At 45.5% G+C, this 23,162-nt stretch overlaps 1 protein-coding gene across 3 annotated transcripts in view; it reads right to left on the reverse strand.

The window, feature by feature from the left end:
• The window catches only part of aplp2 (amyloid beta (A4) precursor-like protein 2), a 98,764-nt gene that overhangs the window by 24,138 nt on the left and 51,464 nt on the right, over positions 1 to 23,162 (reverse strand). For 2 of the 3 annotated variants that reach the window (XM_083773891.1, XM_083773890.1), the window contains exons 4-9: positions 17,145 to 17,257; positions 12,193 to 12,479; positions 10,378 to 10,628; positions 8,655 to 8,822; positions 4,642 to 4,775; positions 2,389 to 2,463 (exon numbers count right to left, since the gene is read on the reverse strand). In XM_083773891.1, coding sequence (XP_083630017.1) covers positions 2,389 to 2,463; positions 4,642 to 4,775; positions 8,655 to 8,822; positions 10,378 to 10,628; positions 12,193 to 12,479; positions 17,145 to 17,257 — 1,028 coding nt within the window. The remainder of the gene's footprint in view (positions 1 to 2,388; positions 2,464 to 4,641; positions 4,776 to 8,654; positions 8,823 to 10,377; positions 10,629 to 12,192; positions 12,480 to 17,144; positions 17,258 to 23,162) is intronic. The other variant, XM_083773892.1, reaches the window with a different exon arrangement.

A 23,162-nucleotide genomic window follows, 5' to 3' on the forward strand; every position in this document is an offset into this window, starting at 1 on the left:
AATACTTGTGGTTACTAGTGGTTAATTGGAGTAGTCAGCTGTAGGGTGGGCGTAAGGAACTGTGGTGGGGACATTGTGCATTTGCTTGTTTAACTTCTATTTAGATTATTTGTTTCGTATTTATGGACATATCCTGATGTTTCTTAGAAGATTTTGTTTAGTGTTTGTGCTGCCATGTGGGTTTGGGGGGGGGGGTATATGTGAATAATCGCTTTAATTTAAAGATTAAACATTTAACGTGACGGAGGCGCTGCATAGCAACTGGATCAATGTTAAACGCTGCTGTGGGGCTCAACCATTATATACGCTGCGGTCTACGGACTTGAGGTTGGGAGAGGGTTACGGTTAGGTTTAGGTGTGCTGCCAGCTGCCCCGTGGGAGGTTAGGGTTAGGGTGAGGGTTTGAGATATCGGACCAATGGTATGTCTAACCAAAAGCATGCATTAATCTGGTCGTTTTAACGCACCCCTCACCAACCTTAATTCAGTCCGACCAATGTTATGTCTATCCAATGTTATGTCTAACCAAAGTATGCCTCCCGACAGGGTTATTAATATCCCTCCCAAAACAATGGTGGACATTGCAAATGACAGAACTGGATAAACAATGAGGCAAAACTGCTTTACGGGGTCTTTGGCACACACTTATAGCTAGCTATAATCCCTACGTTCTGTGTCCGTTGACTCCATCTGTTGACTCCATCTGCAGCCACCACCAACCATTGCAGAGGTGCTACTTATATTCCCCTCCTTTTCTCACTGTACACTAAATCCCTTGGCACTATCATCTCTGCTCACAATATATCCTATCACTGCTACGCCGATGACACACAACTGTTTATATCCTCCCCCCCCCCTCTGCCACTCAGGTGGAAGAGCGCATCACCGCATGCCTGGCTGACATCTCACAGTGGATGTCCTCCAACCACCTCAAACTGAACCCAGACAAGACTGAGCTTCTCTTCTTCCCAGCTAAGTCCTGCCCTATGCGGGAGCTAACTATTTCCGTAGACAACACCCTGGTAACGTCTGTCCCAACAGCCAGGAATCTTGGTGTTGTCCTGGACAGTCAGCTCTCGTTCAACTCACATCACAGCTGTCACTCGATCCTGTAGGTTCACACTCTATAACATACGACGAATTAGACCGTTCCTCACCCAGGAATCATCCCAGCTCCTAATCCAGACAACAGTCTTTTCAAAACTCGACTATTGTAACTCCCTCCTTACTGGCCTACCAGCATGTGCACTTAAGCCTCTCCAGCTGATCCAAAATGCCGCAGCTCGCTTGGTCTCCCCCTGCTGCGCTCCCTCCACTGGCTCCCGGTCGCTGCCCGCACAGAATACAAAACTCTGATGCTGGCATTCAAAGCAACCAAAGGTATGGTTCCCCCATATCTTGCAAGTATGATCAAACCCTACAAACCCTCGCGCGCACTCAGATCAGCCAACGCAGGAAAGCTGGAAGTACCCTCACTAAAAACGCCGGGACAACGCTCCACACGTCCCAAACTCTTCTCCCTTCTGGCTCCAAAACTGTGGAATGCACTTCCCATTGCAGTCAGAACTGCAGCATCACTCCCAATCTTCCGCCGTAGTCTGAAAACCCACCTTTTCAGACTCCATCATAGCCCATAGCACTTACCCCACCCCCTTAGATAGCATTTCTGTAGACTTAGATAGCATTTGATACAGACTTATAGCATGTTATGTAGACAGCACTATAATTGCATTGTATGTAGTCATAGCACGTCATAGTACATATGTATAGCATAGTAGTATAGATGTATAGTTTATATGTATGCTTCATTATATAGATATTCCACTGTTACTTTCTTAGCTTACGCATGTTTCTTGATAAATGTTTTTATGTTATCTATTCCCATGCTTTTTTTTGTTCTTGCTTAATGTAAATCGCTCTGGATTAAGAGCGTCTGCTAAATGCCTAAATTGTATATTGTATTAGCATTACCATACAGATCGCTTAAAATAATGTAAGTCCAGGATTGTCCAGGATTTTAGGCAGAAAGCTTTAATTCACACTTCCTAGGACATTTAGATCCCTTTCAACTTGTATCTAAAAAAAAAGAAAGATTAAAGCACTCGATTTCACTTGTATTGTATGTCTCGGTCTCTTCGCAAAGGCTTATCGGGGTGATTTTCGAGGACTCGTCTAGAGAGAGGCCTCTCCATTCAGAGAGCAACGTGTCCCAGTTTAACCTAGCCGTGATAAAGATAGTGCGGGCGGGAGAGAGAGAGAGAGAGGAGAGTGGAGGGATCTTTATTGGGACAGGGAGCGAGGGATTTAAAAGCTATCGTATCTCCACCCAAACAAAGAGGCTGCGCGGTCCCCCGGGGAGTGGACACGAGGGAGGATCAGTGTTTCTTACCTGGATGAGTGTCTGTCTCTCCGCCTTGGGCAGGTTCTTAGCCTGGCGCTCAGCTTCCTCCCACTCTTTCCTCACCTAGAGGGACAGCCACAGACAATGAGTACACAAGCAAACAACCAGCGAGCACGAGTCAAAGCCGAGGGACATCGAGACAATAATCTGTCTGATGATCCGCGTGAGTCACGGGTGGGTGTGAAGCGAAGCACGGAAGACAATAATAATGATAATCTTCATTTTCTATAGCGCCAGTCAAATCAGACGTTGTGCTTCACGGCCGCAGCGATGACAGCAAAGGGTTCACCGCTCCTAATGTGTGATGTATAAAGAGTAGGCATGTAACGATAATATATCGTATATATCGATATTAATCCTGACGATTATGAATCGCTTCGAATCGATTCATTGAAATAAAACAAAATCGATAAATATTCAAGTGCTTTTGGAGAGAAATGATAGTCACTGTAAGTAGTAGAGCACAGTAGAGGGGAGCTGTGTGTGTCTGTGACTGTAGAGGGGAGCTGTGTGTGTCTGTGACTGTAGAGGGGAGCTGTGTGTGTCTGTGACTGTAGAGGGGAGCTGTGTGTGTCTGTGACTGTAGAGGGGAGCTGTGTGTGTCTGTGACTGTAGAGGGGAGCTGTGTGTGTCTGTGACTGTGCCCAGGTGATGATGGTCGTTGATGCTCGTCAAGGAAGGCAATTATGTTTCTGCACTGTCAAAAGTAATGGTACTTCTTTTGCAATGTAGTTAAATAAAAAATCTCAGGGGGGGGGAAGATAAATTATATAAAATTAAAAAAAAACTGTAATTTTTCTTTAAAATATATATATTTTTTAATATCGTGAAAAATCGTATCGTGAACCTCATATCGTGATACAAATCGTATCGTGAGTTGAGTGAATCGTTACATGCCTACTCCTAATGTGTGTTGTATGAAGAGGTATATCAGGAGGAGGGGCCAATAATAGTGAATACAAGTTTATAATAATAATGTATAAAGAGGAACGTCAGGACAGTATACCAATCTAACTATACAGAGTTACGGTTTGTTGTGAGAGAGAGAGAGAGACTCTTTCACCCACGCAATAACGTAGCCAGTGTCGGGGTGCCGGAATCTGAACAGACTGATCAACAACAACTGAAGTGACACAGCAGTGCAACAACCCTGTACTATTCTGGGCAAGCTGATTCTCTCTACATCTCTTGAATTGCATAAAGAGCAATACTGAGTCTAGGATGAGAGTATAATAATCATGGTGTAGTGTACGGTATAGAGGGTATAATGATATCTCCGGTCCGGTATACATCAGGATGAGGATATAATAACAGGAGAGAGAAACGCGGTGTGCTCGACGGGGGAAACTGATTAGATTGCAGACGGAGGAGGAGATGCGATGGTGCTTCTTCAGAAACACAAGTGGGTTTTCAGTTCATAGTGACAGACTAGCCCATTCTGATGGGCTAGTCCATCAGATTTCTGAAAAAAGCTATGTTTCTATGTCAGTCGTTTTTCGACTTTTCAGAAAATAGCAGACCTACAAGCTCGTAGCGCGCCACCGAGTGGCGCGCTATGAGCTTGTAGATCTGCTATTTTTCAATAGCTAAAGCGTAACATAATGCTAACACCAAAAGGGGGTTCCCAGCCCAAAATGGGCAAGTGTGATTGAGCACAGTGTTGGCTATAGAGCAGCAGCATCCAATCACGTCGCTACTAGAGGTCTGAAGGTATGCAGGACGGTTCGTCGTGCCAGTCAAATGTATTACGCCAGCTGATTTCACTCATCATTTACCCCCCTAACTGGGATTACCAATTAAATCCTGCATAATAAAACCTGCGTAGTGTCGTTGCTGCTGCCGGGAGGAAACCTCATAACTCCATTTTTGGAGGGTTTTTTGGCATAAATCAGTGGTATTGAACAAATATTTAACCAATGGAAAGTAGTAAAAACGGGCTTTGGACAAAAGATCTCGCTCCATTGGACCCTCAAAATGTCTGCTAAAGCAACTAACTCCACCACCTCTCATGGAAGTAATTGACAATATATAGTCACAACACCAACTTTGATGAGGCTGTATTGCTTCGTTTTCTTTATTTCACGAAGAATGTATATTTTTCATTTCCTTGAAAAATGAACATGTTGGAAGTTATGAGGTTTCCTATCCCGACAGCAGAGATATATACCCGTGGGGGACTCGGAGGGGGTGGAGCTAAATGACCCGTGGGGGACTCGGAGGGGGTGGAGCAGACTATCTCACCCTCTCCATGCGGTTGCGGTGCCTGATCTCCAGCTGCTCCTTGGCCCTCTGGAAGCGACTGTGCTCCTTGTCGTCGGCGGGGGTCTCGAAGTAGATGTCCACGTCGTCAGTGGGCTGGGGGGTGGGGGGCACGGCTGGGGGGGGGGAACAAGAGACACACAGCTCTAGAAGAAGTCCACGCCATATTTATTTTCGGGGTTAAAGGAGAATTCCATGCTAGAAGGCTTTCTTAACTTTATTTGTAGTTGTCCCCACCAAAGAGGTCCAGGTGTAATTTTGTGCAAAAGTGGCTATTTCCCCCTCAATGGGGGTTGGGTTTTTGTGCTAATTCGCTTATTTCCATCGAAATAAGTAGTAAAGTGTGCCGCTTGGGATACTATTTACATTATGAAGAGAGGATATATACAAAATAATTAGATTTTTGAGCGATGGAAATAAGCGAATTAGCATAACACCCCATATCCCCATATCAATTCAATGCAATTCATTGAGGGCTTATGGTAGGGGAAATAGCCAAGAATGCACTTTTGCACAAAATAACACCTGGACCTCTTTGGTGGGGACATAACTACAAATACAGGTAAGAAAGCCTTCTAGCATGGAATTCTACTTCTACAGACACAGTTGCGCACATCGACCGAGACCCAGACGGACGACGACGATATAGACCGATTCACAAAGGGTTTCCTGGGTGCGGCCATTACTGAGGTGTACCATTAAGCACAGCAGCACTGATTAGTGGCATTCCCAATCACGGGGCTGAAGGCCACGCCAGGCTTTCCCCCTCCAGCCTTGCCACTGCACCAGCTGAGTTCACTAACGAACCAACCACGCCCTCGAAAACGCAATGGCAGAGAACATAAACGCTGACATCAGCTGGTGGTGAAAGCCTGCATGCCCCCTCGCCGCTCTTCACTAGGAACAGACAGAGACAGATAGACAGAAGCAGCGGCGGACAGACAGACAGGCAAACCTTATCCCATTTAGTCCTGACGTCGACATTTAAAAAAAATCCCTTTTAACCCATTCTGACCCGAGATCAGATTCATACGAGCTTTCCACTGGACACACACTGGTCTGATTAACCCATTCTGACCTGAGATCAGATTCTAAAAATGTCAGTCGTTCTTCGATTTAAAAAAAAATAGCAGATCTACAAGCTCGTATCGGGCCACTTGGTGGCGCAATATGAGCTTGTAGATCTGCTATTTTTCAATAGCTAAAGCATAACATGATGCCAACACCAAAATGGGTGCCCGGTCAGAATGGGTTATAGCTGGCAGCAGAGAGGATTGAAAGTGAAAAAAATGATGTGGGGGGGGGGGGGGGGGGGGAATCAAATCTGCAGAGAAATACACTCCGAACCCCCCTCCCCCCCCTTCCCCCCAGTAACTCTGAGGGAATGTGACAGTTCGTTCGTTCCCTTGTTTTTTTCTGAAAAATCATCAATCAGTGGTTATCAATATTTCATGTCAAGGACCCCAAAAATTACATGTAATTGGCCTCCCCCCCCCCCCCCCCCATCTGAAAATATGTTGTTCCAGGGACCTCCCCCAGAGGCATTTGATTTGAGTTATAAATGTTCGCTCTTAAAGAATATATATTCAAAGATTTGCTCTACATTTTCCCCGATTTTTCAAAAATAGCAGATCTACAAGCTCGTAGCTTGTAGATCTGCTATTTTTCAATAGCTAAAGCATAAAACAATGCGAACACCCAAAAGGGGTTCCCGCCCAAAATGGGTTATAGCTGGCAGCAGAGAGGATTGAAAGTGAAAAAAATGATGTGGGGGGGGGGGGGGGGGAATCAAATCTGCAGAGAAATACACTCCGAACCCCCCTCCCCCCCTTCCCCCCAGTAACTCTGAGGGAATGTGACAGTTCGTTCGTTCCCTTCCCGTGGCTTTCATCTTCCCCCCGTCAGCTCTTCTCAGAGTCTGTGACAGTTCTTGCGTCTCCGCCGCTAATGGAAATATCTCTGCGCTTGACAGGGCTGCGTTGCCGCGCGGGCCAATGCCAGAGGCCATCATCTAGCCTAGCGCCTGTACAGTCACACACAGGGGGACCTTACTCTCTCCTCACCCTGCTCCTGATCACCCCCCCCCCCCCCCCCCCCCCCCCTCACAATAATGTCTGCCATGTCCTCAAACCATCCTCGGCCGGCCCTGAGTAAGACAGTTTATTTTTCTTTTAACCGTTCTGATGTTCTGGATCAGCTCAGTGAATACTGCAGTATACTGACACTGCATTTATAGTTCAATCCCTGCAATGACGAAGGAAAAGAAATAAACTGCACGAGGAAAATATATTTCAACCGGGGGCTGAATTCCTGAACGATTAACCGTCTCTGTGTTAACCATTTAAACCCTCTAAGTACATACTTTGCTGATCGGGGTCCCCCAGGGGTCTCTACTTGATCCCCTCTCCTTTCACCCGCTACACCAAATCTTTGCCAAAATTTGCCGATCTGCTATGTCACAAATCTTCACTACGCGTCGTTAAACTGTAGATTGGCTATTTTCCGATGAATATTCACCTATTTTAGTTGAACGTCCCCAGCTATTACTATGCCATGCCCAGTATGGGGGATACTAGTGCTCAAGTGGTTAACCCATTTTGACCTGAGATCAGATTCTAAAGATGTCTTCCACATCCTGACGGTTTTCAGAAAAAGCTGTTTCTATGTCAGTCGTTCTTCGATTTTTCCAAAAATAGCAGACCTACAAGCTCGTAGCGCGCCACCGAGTGGCGCGCTACGAGCTTGTAGGTCTGCTATTTTTCAATAGCTAAAGCATAGCATAGTGCTAACACCAAAAGGGGTTAAAGACGAGAGGTTTCTCCAAGCGCGTGCGTGACGTGTGCTCCATGCGTTGATGAGGACAGGTGGCCGACTATAGCAGACAGACGGACGGACAGACGGGAGGCACAAACAATACGCTGGAGTGAACAGTGCAGCAAGCTGAGAAAGAGACGGCCCAGAGGTTTACACATGCAGGCTTGTACAAACTAAAATAAGCTACTGTACACAGGGAATGGTGAAATAATAACACTGTGGAGATGGACTCTTTCTCTGGAACAGTAACACTGCAATTACTTGTTACAACAGCAGTGCGGTCTTTGGGGATTTTTATTCGTCCGTTTCATCCAATTATATCTGCGGTGTTTTGTCAAAACTTTGGCGAAAGTCTAAACCGTTCCAGTGCGCCTGTGTGACTGACAAGTGATTAAAGTCACAGAGATTTCCTGTTATATGTTGTTACAGCCGTAATTTACCAATTAAACAGACACAAAGGACTACCGCTACAGTGCATGTGAGAAGACATGGTGTTCATTTAGTGGTTAGTATGTTGAGGGAGAGGAATTTGAAGGTGAAAAATGTAGAAGGGTCTTAAATCTATGTTTCCCCTGAAGCAGTGATTCTCAACTCCAATTCAGGGGAGCCGGGGTACTGCTGGTTTCCATTCTAGCCGTCTAATCAGGGACTCATTTAGTCCTGGAGCACCAGGTGAACTCAATTGAAACCTTGACAATTACCTACTATTCCATTCTTCTGATGTCACGGGTTTATACTGTGAATTATCCTATGCCGTTTGGCGCTTGTAGAATAGATTTTGGTCTAATTTTGGTAGAATAGAAAAATGGTAGTATAGAGGGTATGCGCATGCATAAAGTGAATGGCAGACCGAGTGGCAAATCGAGTGGCAAAGTGAGTGACAAAGTGAATTTAATGTTGTTTAAAGTCATTTAATGCAATCAAAGGACTTTTCTGTTTGGATGTATGGGCTGTGAAGGCCAGAAAGTTGTAACTTCCGCGTATGATGGTGATGTCACCTGCATATACCCTCTATTCTGGGCTCCCATGACCAGAAGTGAGAATCACTCTTACTGAGTGTGTGTTACGGCAGTGACTCTTGTAGAGAGACAAAGAGAGAGAGAGAGAGGGAGAGGAGAGAGACAGGGTGTTGCTGTTTGTTGTTGTTGAGCTAGGCCTGTCGCCTGCGTTGAGAGACTTACTGAGACGCTTGCACACGGCCATGCAGTACTCCTCAGAGTCGAAATTGTTGCGGTTGCCGGCGCAGCCGCCGTACACGAAGCGCATGCACTTCCTCTGGCTCTTGTCGAAGTGCCAGCGGGGCATGGAGGCACGGCAGGGGCCGGTCTCGGCCTCCAGGGTACACACCGCTGTGCCAGAGGGGGTACAGCCGTTAGCTACATCACGGCCACCGGGGGGCAGCACTCAACACCTTAGCCATCAACCTTAGCCATACATATGGCCTGGCTAAAGCTAGATACAATCAGCCGTTGTGGCAAAAAAAAGAAATGTCTGCCACACGACATTTGAGTCTGGCTTATTAGCCAGGCTATACCGGTATAGGCCCTGGAGACAGCTAACACTGCACAGGTCAACTTTAACCCATTCTGACCTGAGATCAGATTAAAAAAAATGTCTTCCACATCCTGACAGTTTTCTGAAAAATGTCAGTCGTTCTTCAAAAAGCTATTTTTCTATGACAGTCGTTCTTCAAAAATAGCAGACCTACAAGCTCGTAGCGCGCCACTCGGTGGCGCTATGAGCTTGTAGATCTGCTATTTTTCAATATAATAACACCCACTAAAACTTCTATCCCGGGGATGTCAAAACGACAGTTTTGAGTAATATAACAATGTACGAAAAGAAACTGAAAACAGAACACATTTAACAGAACAATATAAATATAACTAATAATAAATAATCAAACGTTTTTGCAGCATCAGGTCATGGAAATGTTTTTTTTATTTTTTATAATAATTAGCGGCCGTTTAGTTGCCAAACGAGTTGCCAAAACGAATAGACCTCCGACTCGTACTGATGGATATCAGAACACGATTCATCACAATCTCCTCCCGCGCGCCGAGGAGGAGGGCATTCACTGGAGCGTGAGCGCTCATCTAATTATAGACGAGGCTGATAGATAGGTCCAATTTAGAAATTTGCCAATAGTTTTTTAAAAGGGCTGATTGTATTCGGGGCCCCAGGCAAAGTGCCCAGGAAGCCGAGAGACGGAGAGAGAGAGAGAGAGAGAGAGAGAGAGAGGAGGGGAAGTTGGAGAGAGAAAGAAAGAATTGAAAGAAGATGAAGTTGATGTTATCCTGGGATTTATACCCGAGCGTGCACAGCGTGTCGTGCACAGAAAATAGCCGGTTTACAAGCTCACAACGATAGCTTGGAAAGAGAGAGGAGGGGAGGTTGGGAAGAGAGATTGGGGGGTTGAAGGTCCTCACTAATAATCATGAAAAAATGGCACTGTGTCTCATAGGAGGGCTGTGGTCAGTTTAGAAACCGTCTTCCAGTGACATCATCATTAGGCAATTATTTTTTAAACAAGATTTTTTTACAAAAATGTTTAGATTTTAATTATCGTGAGAACGATGGCTTCCATTTTCAAATTGCGACTTTTCAGGACTACAAAGCCTGCAGTTTTTATTAGCTTGTATTCCCCATCGATGATATCACTGGAAGACGGTTTCTGAACTGCCCAGTGCCCACAGCCCTCCTATGAGACACAGAGAGTAGACTTTTTCATGATTATTAGTGAGGACCTATTATATGAAGATGCTGTAGGTTGAAAAGTGGTAAAGTGGTCCTTTAAGGGAGTGGTACGGGGAGAGAGGGAGAGGAGAGAGAAATACAGAAAGCGAGAGAGAGAAATAGAGAGAAAAGGAGAAAACACACAGTAATGGTCGACGTCGTGTATACCTTTCACTTCCTGCAGGCTCTTGCTGTCGTCGAGGCCCTCGGAGTCCTCCTCGCCGCCGAGGCTCTTCGCCGCCCTCTCGTCTCCGTCGTCCTGCCGGTCGGCCTCCTCGTCCTCGTACACGTAGTGGTAGCTCTCCTCGTCTTCCTCCTCGTCTTCCTCCTCTTCGTCGTCGACCTCCTCCTCCTCCACGGGTGCTGCCGCTGCCGCCGCCGCCTTTTGGGTGGGCTGCTCGTCGGCGGGCGTCACCTCGCTGATGGGAGGGAGGGAGGGAGGTAAGGGGGGTCAGGTAGAGGTGGGGGTGGGGGGGGGGGGGGAGAGAGAGAGAGAGAGGAGCGATTCATCAACGGCCGCGCAGAGTGACGGCGTGCAGCTGTGCCCCGGGTCACGGTCGTTGACACCGCAATTCATCCTGGCGCCCTCCCCCCCCCCCCACCCCCCCCCCCCTCCCTCGCCGAAGGTAACCTGCAGCACGCGTGATGTGAATACACACAGACGCGCACAAACAAATACCCAGTATACACATAATACCACCAGTGCACACATACCCCTGCACTGCGGTAGCAGTGCTGTTACTTTGTTTTAACCCATTTAGAGCCTGACCTCGAAATTGTTCTTCCAAGTCCTCTGAAATGAATATTTTCACGATTTTTCAAAAATAGCAGATCTACAAGCTCATAGCGCGCCACCGAGTGGCGCGCTACGAGCTTGTAGATCTGCTATTTTTCAATAGTTAAAGTATAACATAATGCTTAGTTAAAACAGGGGGTTCCCGCCCAACATGGGTTAATATTACTCTTGTGGGAGTAAGCTATTGATTGAAGTTTCTTATTGCATATACTGTACATGGGCATATACAGTATATATATCTCAAGAGGACAAAACACAAAAAAGCTAGAGAGCGTATTTCTATTTAGGTCCTTTGAGTCCAAATGTATGTACTGTATATAAACTGGAGGTTATGCAATAACCATGGTTATATAAAGGATATGAGTGAATCAATTCACTATGGGTTATGTCCATTCTTGGACGTAAGACAGAAGAAATCTTATACACTCACGTTCTAATGGTATTAGGAGAGCGCATTTCTATTTAGGTCCTTTGAGTCCAAATGTATACACTACTGTATATAAACCATGTGCCATGTCTTTGACATGAGATCTACAGGAAGATAAGGCTTGCAGGCCAGGATGGTCTGGATATAGTCACATCCTGAATGTAACCATTTCAATAGGAATATTAGGAATACATCCTACTATAACCAATCTCTTCTCAGTTCAGTGTTGCTCTCGTGAGCGCTATATATAGCCATCTTTTCTTTATAAGATTTCTTCGAGATACGATTTCCTTCCCGATTGTGGACAAACCGAAAGCATAACTGTAGGCTAGTGTAAGCCTTTGCCTTTCCAAAAGTTAATTACAGTAGTTGAGTACAAAAATCTCCTTGAGTCTAATTTAAAAAAAGAATAATGTCTGTAATTCACTTAATTTACAACAACATGTTGGAAAAGTTTGAGAGCCTGTTTTGTTTGTTTGTTTGTCTGTTCACACTTGTCATTGTTTAACTGTTTTTTCATGTTTATCACATTTATATGTCTTTTTTATTATGTATTGTATGTGGAACATTTACATTGCCTGTCATTTTATATAACTGAACTACTCATTATCATTGTCGATAATATTCTGATGTCATACAAAAAATGCCTAATAAAAACAGTATTAAAAAAAAGAAATCTCCTTGAGTGAAAGCACACACACACACACACACACACACACACACACACACACACACACACACACACACACACACACAGTACCTGTCCTCCGCCACTCCCTCGTCGTCGTCCATTTCTTGTTGGATCTCCTCGTCCTCTTCCTCCTCCTCTACGTCTTCTACCTCCTCCTCTACCTCCTCCTCGTCCTCTTCTGCCTCCTTGGAGGGGGGTGGGGGGGTGGGTGGGGCGGCGGCGGCGGCGGCGACCTCCTCCCCGGGCCGAGAGGAGGTGGCGGGGCAGCAGACGTACTCGGTGCCGTGGAACTTGTCGATGCCGCAGGGCAGCAGCATGCCGTAGCTGTGCAGCACCATGGAGCTCTTGGCACAGGCCTGGCAGGCGGAAGGAAAGCACACACACAGAGAAAATTAGCGATAAAGGCAATTTCCCACAGCTGAGGTGATTAAGCCAGAAGAGATTGATGGGGATTAAGTGCAGCTGTGCACCTCACGTCCAACACAACAACTCTTTGATTAACTCTGTGACTGTGGGGGTGGGTGCCGTAATTTCCACAGACTTGGCTCTGCGACCAAACTTTCACGACTTGATTTATACTTAAGCCATTTTGGGCGGGAACCCCTTTTTGGTGTTAGCATTATGTTATGCTTTAAGCTATTGAAGAATAGCAGATCTACAAGCTCGTAGGTCTGCTATTTTTGAAAAGTCGTGAAAGTGTGGCGCGAATCTTTGAATATATATTTCAGAGCGAATATTTTTAACTAATATATTTGCTTCTGGGGGGTCCCTGGAACTACATATTTTGAGATGGGGGTCCGTCGCCCAATAGAGATAATTCTGGGGGTCCTTGACATGAAAAAGGTTGAGCACCACTGACATAGAAACATAGGTTTTTCAGAAAGATGTTAGGATTTAGAAGCCTTTTTTTTTTTAATCGACCTCAGTTCAGAATGGGTTAAACTTTATACGCAGTGGAAAATACAGGGTGCGACACACTGGCTCACTACCAAGTGTAAATCAGGCTTTACTCTTTGAGTGGTGACCTTTTGTGGATGGGTATGACGAGGTGTCCGACTGCACCTGAGGGCAGGCAAGGCGACGATAATGATTTGCACTGCGAAACCCAGCCCCTGAATGAAGGTTATTTTGCATAATATGCCGATGCGGTTTTAAGACATTAAAAAATATATACAAGAGGTAGTTCTGGCTAAAGCGTTCCAATCAAAATATGCATTTTAGACATATCAATCACAATGTAAGTACATGTTGAGCCTTATGGGCTTTTCACGTGGAAACGATTGATGCTCTTAGTAATTCATTTTCGACGACAGAAGGTAGGGAGGCGTGGGAAATCTGACAGATGGAGAGCAACCTACGAGCTCCTGTGAAACTGTCAAGTTGGTGCTCGCTTCACGCACACACACAGCCTCGCACGGCAAGAAATGTCGGTCAACAAAGAAAACGACTTTATACAAAACTAGAAACACAAAGGCAGGTGTACCGAAGCGGAGGGTTTTTGAGACACCCAAACGAGGCAAAAAAGCCAAGCGAGGGTGCCTCCTGGCACACCGAGCAGTGTGATGTGATGGCCGCATTGTCCACTCGGCACTGTCCGAGTTGCATACCAATAGGGTGGGGAATCAGTTACGATCTATTTTGCAATTCCAATGCTGCAGCGCCAGTGGCCTTTATGACCTATATTCACCATTTTCTTCCCCTGCATCTTCCCTGTCAGTTTGTTTTTTGAGTCTTGCAACCACTCCAAGGAACAGCAATGTCCGTGTTCACCTATGCCTGTGTTCACCTGTGTGTGTCTGTGTTGGTTAATGAGCACCAGTATATGACTATGAGTACCAGTAGGGGCGCTGTTGTGCCAGAAACAGAGAGAGAGAGACAGTGCTGCACTGTTGCCTGCTAATGAGAAAGAGAGAGAGAGAGAGAGAGAGGAGGGGGTGGGGGGAGAGAGGGGAGTTAAACCACTCAGTTCACACGGGTGTGATTCATTGTTGAGATTCAGAATTCATATTTCTTACTCTTCTGCAACATCGAGTGAAACGCTGTAGCCATAACATGATTTGGCACCCAGCAATAGCTGGGAAAATGAGGCTATTTTATAACGATAGTTTTACATGAATCTATAGCACCGACCAAACGGGAGACTTAATTGTCACTTCCTCAAAAGCTGTGACTCGGTGAACTTCTGAGAAGACAAGGCCGACTGAGCTGATGTAAGACAGTTAAATCAATTCACGAACAAATAAGACAACAAACTCAATAATGTCATTTGTAACATTAATGTTGAAATGAAGAAAATGCCAGCACTCATTGTATGTCCTTTTCATATGAATTTAGCGTTGATAACGCTGACGAACGCCACACAGGCCGAAACGCGTTCGTTATCAACGTCAGAGGTAAATAAATTCATATGAAAAGGACATGAGTGCTGGCATTTTCTTCATTTCAACTTGTATATTCGAGCCTCGCACCGTAAGGTCTTTATTCTGGAGTGCTGCGGGTTGTCTGCTTCGGCAGTACTTTCTTACTAACATTAATGTTAACAAACAATGCTGGCTAAGTTGCTATACTAGATGTCAAAATGAAAACCGTGTCTTATGTTTGGAAGGCCAACACCGGTAGCTGCCGTTCGCCTTCGTAACATTAACATTACTAGTCTATCATTCATTTTATTCCCCAGAGACTATCATGCCAAACAAGCAGCGGTGGCTGAAGATTGTGAAGGCCAAACATTCATCATTCATGGTCCAAGGAGCCCCAAAACATACACTGCAGACTCCAGTAACAGTGACTTGTGATGCAGGAGTGTACAATAGAATAAATGATCTTGTGAAATAACCATGACTTTTTATTGTGTTTATCAAATGAAATAAAACACTTCAACAATGCAATACTTCCTTGTGTTCACAACTTTTTTTCACCCACATAACTTGACAGAGAATCTGACATACACAATAAAATATGTCTCAAATGATTTTGGCTACAATAGCCAAGCCTTGTTGGTACTAGATGGTTAGAAAATACTTGTTTTTGTTGCAACAATCGCTACTATGGCACTGTGGAAAAAGAACACTAACTACCTTGAGGTTTGTGCAGACAGGTTTGTGTTCATTCTTTCAATATGTGAAAAATGAAGCATAGCTTGTACTGTACTAGGGCAGGAATGTCATGGCCACATGCCTTCGTAGTTTGACATATTTTGTGAAATAATTCTCTGTGGACTTGAAAGCATTGTTTGATGGCCTTGCTGCCCTGCATGAAACCTTTATTCCAAACACCAACAGACAAGTGGCATTGCCCCTAAGATTGTCAATTCTAGGCCTGCTGAGAGCGGTTTGGGAGAGCCCAACATTCCATCCATCAGATATTAGGTAGGTTTTCTCGTGCACCTTCACCACCTGTTATCTCTCCCATCCAATCAGTTTTCAATTTTCAAATGGGTGACCTCAAGGTCAGCAAGTCCACTTCACACGTTCACAGTACTACCCTGCCTCCTGCTGTTCAAACATCACCCTTGTAAAGTTCAGTCACTCACTCACCCTGGTCAAATTCAGTCAGTCACTCTGTAGTCAGGGGATATTAATTAAATCTGGGAATACATTTCTTAACCAAGAATTTTCTTCACCACTGTGTTTGTAAGGGTATCTACTAAAATATCCCACGTTGGTTTCTATTCAACCACCCTGCTGCTGAAAATTGGGGTACCATAAACAACAAATATAATATGGCAAAATGTTCTAATTTTCATTATACTTTAAGTGGCATGTGACGTGTCAAACTATAGATTCTGAACCCATTCCAAGCATTAGTTTTGCATGAAAAACACTCCTTGGCTAAATTCTGCCAGTCATTAGCCACTTGTGCTGACCTCATCACATTTTTTATGACGGCTATGGCCGTTTTAAGCCCAAGGAGTGTTTTTCGTGCAAAAAGGAATGCTTTGAATGGATTCAAACTGGAAACGGTTAAACTTCTGGAGAGGAGAGCTTCTCTTTTGATCTGTCTCTGCTGCGTCTGACAATCCAGTTTTACGATCCGACGTTGAAACGCTACCATGCAACCATGAAGCCAGTTTACTTTGTTTCAGCTAAGCTATTTGTGCTAATAACAGATCGGGAGATTTGAGCACAGCAATGGTTGATCGGTTTGAACGTTGTGGGTGTTAATAATCGCTGCATGGGATATCCACAGCCCTCCTCGGCTCAATAGGGGTTCTCAGTGGACACGGTGCCCAAATCTCCCTGGTAAAGTTCAGGGTGTGGCTGGGATCCAAGGAGACTGGACTATAGAGCTACTTTCTCTGGTGTGATCCGAGAAACACACACACACACACACACACACACACACACACACACACACACACACACACACACACACACAGACACACACACTCCCAAATTCCAGAGCTGCCCTCTGGGATTAAGCTGCATTACAGTCACAGTGTTAATCTGATTAACAGTGGAGATGGAAGGAACAACCATCCAGCCTGTGATCAGAGGGGCCTCTGAGACTCAGACGGACAGAAAGAGAGAGAGAGGGGGGGTGGGCATTGAAGAGAATGACGAGAGGGGGGTGCATACTTAGTTTTAGACTAGTTATTGGTTAGACATGGGTTAAGGTTAGGTTTAGGTGTGCTGCCCCCTTGGGAGAGAGAGCAAGAAAAGATCCAAACATAAAAGAGGGAGGGAGGGAGAAAGGATGAGGAAAAGTAGAGAGAAGAAGCAAGCGAGAAAGAATAAGGCAGAATAAATGCAATGGGGAAATGAGGAGAGAGAAAGGAGGGGCATGAATAGGAGGGAGATGAAACAGAAAAGAAGACATTTTGAGAATTAATAGGAAGGGAGGCAAGGAAAGTACCAGGACCAAAGGAGAAAAGATGAGTATGGAGAGGCGGCACAAGGGGATAAAATGAAAGAGAGTTTGCTAGCAGAAAGGAAGATAAACCCTCCCTACTACTGAGGGACCAATCAGCACTAATTGTATGGTGGGAGTGTGTGTCTGTGTGGTTTTTTTTGTCTCCTTACCTCCTTAGCCACACCGTGCCACTGCTGGTGGCTGACACACATGTCCATGAGCTCCTTGTGGAAGAACTTGCACTTCTCGGGAACCAGCAGCACGTCGCTGACGAACTCGCCCACTGAAACAACAACAACAACAAACCCAAAACCCATTAGTCACTGATATATCTGTGCCGGTTTTCTCACCCCACCCACCACCACCCGGTGGCTGAGCCAAGAGTGCCAGCAGAGGACTGTGTGGTGAGACGACGCAATTCGCAACTGCTCAGCAAAATAAAATGTTAACAGCTTCTTTTGGGACAATCAGCGTTTTCAGTCGGAGCAGCAAGTATACGGCTCGGTTACCAAAGGCATCTCAGAGAGGGTCTGTGTGTGTCTGGGGCTAATCACGCAAACTGCTGGACCAATCGGTGCCCATTTCTCACGCACACACACACGCGCACACACACAGTCACACACACACACACACCCCTACTTTTTGACACATTTAACTTTAATCTTATAATGAAAGTCCCATGTGGATCCCCAAATCCTCAACATGGCTCAAGACAAACAAATCTAATCTAACAAAACTATTTCAAGGGTATACAGTAGGACATGAATGCACAATGTTTTATACTGTAGGTGATGTACAGTTTGTAAACTTAGTTCACTGTATTGTTGCTTTTAACATCTTTACTGGGCAGGGGGACCACAGATGAAAATTGCTGTATAGCTCACTCTGTCCCCATGAATATGTTGAGCGAGGCCCCCAGTTAAACACACACAAAACAACAAACGATCTGCCATTAGAGATTTAACTTTCCTCTCAGGAGAATTTCAATACAGAGGTAGTAGAATCAAAAGGATATTTAACCCATTTTAGGGATAGGAACCCCTTTTGGTTTTTTTAAACATTGTTATACTTTAGCTATTGAAAAATAGCAGCTCATAGCACGCCACAGAGGGGCGCGCTACGAGCTTGTAGGTCTGCTATTTTTGAAAAATCGAAGAACGACTGACATAGAAACATAGCTTTTCCAGAAAACTGTCAGGATGTAGAAGACATTTTTAGAATCTGATCTCAGGTCAAAATGGGTTAAAGCTTGAAACAATTTGATCGTGCCACCGTGGAGCCCGAGAGAGATTCAATCCCCCTCTTGAACTTGGCCTCCTATAGGCCGCCTTTACAGGGTCATCCAAAATGCTGAACGAAAAGGCCACTAAATTCGATTTCCACACCGTGACTCTACTGAGGTAATACCCGACTCTCCACAGGCAGGGCACATCTGTGGCATTTGACTGATTCATTTGCATGAATTTGCATTTGAATTTCCTTCTCCTCTCACGGTGGGGAAAGGCGGTAGGAGAGACAGTCAATAGATGCTCAGAGGGAGACAAGACAGCATAGCCACATAGTGGGGAAAGACGAGAGGGAGACAAGACAGCATAGCAGTGTTGTTTTTGTCAGCTAATTTCTATTTTAGTTTTAGTCATAGTCTCTTGAAAAGTTTTCACTTAGTTTTAGTCAAATTTTAGTCACCTGGAATGTGTTAGTGTTAGTTTAGTTTTAGTCGACTAAATGTCATGAGATTTTAGTCGACTAAATGTATTTTGGCGGGCCTTGATGCCATCGTAATGACGGCATCAAGCATGTTGCATGCTGAAAATAGCCGATCTACAAGCTCACAACACGTCGTGCTGCGATGCGTTGTGAGCTTGTAGATCTGCTATTTTCAGCATGCAACAAAGTGTAAAATGACTTATACTGGATCTCTTGTACACTAGTCCATTTTAGTCTCGTTTTCATTTGTTGACGAAATTGTCAATATATTTAGTCTTAGTTTTAGTCGTCATAGCTTAGTTTTGATTTAGTTTCCATTTAGTGTTCGTCAGTGGAACATTTTTCGTCTTAGTTTTAGTCTACGAAAACAACACTGCAGCATAGCCACATAGTGGGGAAAGACGAGAGGGAGACAGTAGAAGGTGACAGACAGTAAGACAGCTGAGAAAGACAGTGCAGACAGTAGGGAGGCTGAAAGGGAGACATGCAGGGTATAGTCGATACAAAGACTCAGCGGGAGACGGTGTAGGAGAGAAGGAGTAGGAAAGACGAGAGGGAGACGGTGTAGGAGAGAAGGAGTAGGAAAGACGAGAGGGAGACGGTGTAGGAGAGAATGAGTAGGAAAGACGAGAGGGAGACGGTGTAGGAGAGAATGAGTAGGAAAGACGAGAGGGAGACGGTGTAGGAGAGAATGAGTAGGAAAGACGAGAGGGAGACGGTGTAGGAGAGACTGAGTAGGAAAGACGAGAGGGAGACAGTGTAGGAGAGAAGGAGTAGGAAAGACGAGAGGGAGACGGTGTAGGAGAGAAGGAGTAGGAAAGACGAGAGGGAGACGTTGTAGGAGAGAAGGAGTAGGAAAGACGAGAGGGAGACGGTGTAGGAGAGAAGGAGTAGGAAAGACGAGAGGGAGACGGTGTAGGAGAGAATGAGTAGGAAAGACGAGAGGGAGACAGTGTAGGAGAGAAGGAGTAGGAAAGACGAGAGGGAGACGGTGTAGGAGAGAAGGAGTAGGAAAGACGAGAGGGAGACGTTGTAGGAGAGAAGGAGTAGGAAAGACGAGAGGGAGACGGTGTAGGAGAGAATGAGTAGGAAAGACGAGAGGGAGACGGTGTAGGAGAGAATGAGTAGGAAAGACGAGAGGGAGACGTTGTAGGAGAGAAGGAGTAGGAAAGACGAGAGGGAGACGGTGTAGGAGAGAAGGAGTAGGAAAGACGAGAGGGAGACGGTGTAGGAGAGAACGAGTAGGAAAGACGAGAGGGAGACGGTGTAGGAGAAAAGACAGTGGGAAAGACGGAAAGAAAGCCCAGAGAGCCAGCGTATGTGCGAGCATCTTATCACACCATCATCAAAGGGCACTGCAGATGTTCTCTTAGAACCAACTGAACAAAGGGCATGGCAGGGGAAATAAAAAAGACACAATGTCCTCTGAGGTTCATTTAAACATCAACATTTAAAAGAAAATTCGTCCAGTTTTCTGAAATAAATATTTTCACGACTTTTCAAAAATAGCAGACCTACAAGCTCGTAGCGCACCACTCGGTGGCGCGCTATGAGCTTGTAGATCTGCTATTTTTCAATAGCTAAATTATAACAATGTTTAAAACGCCAAAAGGGGTTCCCGCTCATGGTCACCCAAATGAACAGTGGATTGTGCCTTCTGTCTGCACTATTCATATTTTGAATTCATCGTTTTAATGCCAATAGAAAAATCCGTGATATACACACTATATCTTCATTTTCACGGGGCAAGCATATAGTATTAGACGCCCAGTCCTGATGGTGGCGGTATAACTTCACCATTATGCCGATTTTGACCGAACAGAGCGAATCTGGGGGTCGTCATTTCCGGTTAAACGGAAACATCGACATCCGCCATCTTTCTGCACGGTGTTACACGGTCATCGGTCCGCGATGCTATGCGATCATCGTTTATTTTAATATCAAATTAATAGTCAAATCAAGCCCTGAATATCGCATTTTACACAGCTATGCACATAAAGACCGCACATGCCAGGTGAGTCCTGTGTTTCCTCTCCTACGCCGTCTCTCCCTCAGCTGTCCTATACTGTCCGTCTCTCCTATACACCGTCTCCAACCCAGTAGTCTTTTCTACACTGTCTCTCTCGTATAGCTTTCTTACAGTGTGTCTCTCCTACACCGTCTCCCTCTCAGCTTTCATACTGGTCCGTCCTGTCTCCATTTCCGCTTTGTTAACCGCCAATGAAGGAAAAAAATGAGAAAGAAAATCAATGAAGAGGAAAAAGAGAGTGCGCCATGGGGAGGGGGTGAGACAGAGAAGCAGAGGGGGGGGGGGCGGTTCCCAGCGATGGGAACAACTAAAACAACACAATGACAGTGAGTGTAGAGGTTTCAGAGGCAGCGTGGTGAGTCATTTAGCGGTTTGCCTGCATGGACCCTGGGCTGGTATGGAGGCAGAGTCACCCGGAACCACTTCACACAGGGCCAGCCAGGCAGCGGGTGGTGAAGAGGCAGTGTTTTGGAAAATGAGAGGGTATAGCGAGAGAGGAGGAGAATACAGCACAGAGAGAGAGAGAGAGAGAGAGAGAGAGAGAGAGTGAGTGGGAATTGCAAGGGGGGGGCAGCTGCTTCTCATCTCCGCCCAGGAGGCAGAGCGAGTAATACCCCCCCTCCCCAGCCCCCACTGTCGCCCTCCCTTTCTCAGCTGCTCAAAGCTGCTCGAAGATGGAAATAAGGAGGAGGAGAAAAAAAAGGAACAGCATTTCCACCACAAATTTGAACGTGCAGCATCCGAATGGATGAGCGAAAACGTCAAATTAATGCCGATGACAGTTCCTTGCCCACCCACTGCCAATTAACCTATTATGACCACTGCCAATTAACCTATTATGACCTGAGATCAGATTCTATAAGTGTCTTCTACATCCTGACACTTTTCAGAAAAAGCCATGTTTCTATGTCAGTCGTGCTTCGATTTTTCAAACTTTCAAACTTTTTACAAGTTCATGATCTTGTAGATCTGCTATTTTTCAATAGCTAAAGCATAACATAATGCTAACACCAAAAGGGGTTCCCGCCCAAAATGGGTTAAGGCTTGGGGGTTCCACTCACGGAGCAGTGCCTCCGGCTTGGCGAGGCCAAGTGTACACACATGGGTGTTTCCTATACGCCAAATGTCTAGGCACAAAATGGCAGATCTACAAGCTCACAATGTAGATCTTTCACCCAATGCTCACCTATGTTTGCTATAGGTTCATGTGGTTAACAAACAAAAATAATATGTGGTATAAAGCGCAGGAATTTTACCCATTTTGGACGGGAGCCCCTTTTGGTGTTTGGTGTGAAAAATAGCAGATCTTTTGGTGTTTGGTGTGAAAAATAGCAGATCTACAAGCTCATAGCACGCCACCGAGTGGCGCGCTACGAGCTTGTAGGTCTGCTATTTTTGAAAAATCGAAGAACCACTGACATAGAAACATGGCTTTTTCAGAAAACTGTCAGGATGTAGAAGACATTTTTAGAATCTGATCTCAGGTCAGAATGGGTTTAATCACATCTGTCAAATAAGCATAGCAACATTTCCAATTCTGACTCCGTCCAATCCTATTTTGTAGTTTTATGCATTCACGGCTTCAACTGATGAAATGCACCTGAATCACATCATTTGCATTCTTGGCACCGTCTCACTGTTTTGATCTACAAACTGACTGACATCTGAGTGGGAACCACGGCGGTGTTGTTGTTGTCTGCGGGCCTCCAGTGGCTCCCAGTGGCTCCAGGCCAGATCAGACTCACTCCTACACTCAATAATTTGCTCTCTCTCTCTCTCTCTCTCTCTCTCACCACCATCTTCCTCTGTCTCTCTCTATATATTAAATACGCACACTTTTTTTTTTTTGTACTTTTTTTTTCTATCTCTTTCTTCCGTCTCTCCCACTGCCTCTATATACTGTCTCTCTCTATCATCTTTCATTCGCTCACACACACACACACACACACACACACACACACACACACACACACACACACACACACACACAAAACTGGGTTGCCTTGGCTTATGAGCAGCAGCCTGCCTGCCTGTGCAGTCACACCGCAGTGGGTGATGGATGGGGGTGTTCGGAGAGCAGCTGTGCCTTGCCAGCACTGCAGCATCGACTCCAATGCGTGCGCATTGGAAAGCACGCTTGCGTGTCCGCGCCTTCGCTCCCATTTCCTTTGACCTCCTCTCCCATCTACTCCACATTCATCCTTCTTTCCCGTGACCTACAGTCTCGATCTCGATGCCCGCTAGCGTGGCTGCACCGCATTGCACGGTGTTTGAATCGCCCGAAGGCATGCAACTTAATACTGACGACTGCACCACGCGCAAAGGGTCAAGTATCCATATCCGCCGATGAAAACGATGCCTCGTTTGTACCGCGTGCGCACAACGCTGTAAACTTGCAAAGCTTCAAGCTTTCAAGCTGCAACGCGTTTGTATCATTAGCTCTCTTCGAGCT

This window comes from Protomyctophum parallelum (genome assembly GCF_964188405.1).
Source record: "Protomyctophum parallelum genome assembly, chromosome: 9".
Taxonomy (NCBI): Eukaryota; Metazoa; Chordata; class Actinopteri; order Myctophiformes; family Myctophidae; genus Protomyctophum; species Protomyctophum parallelum.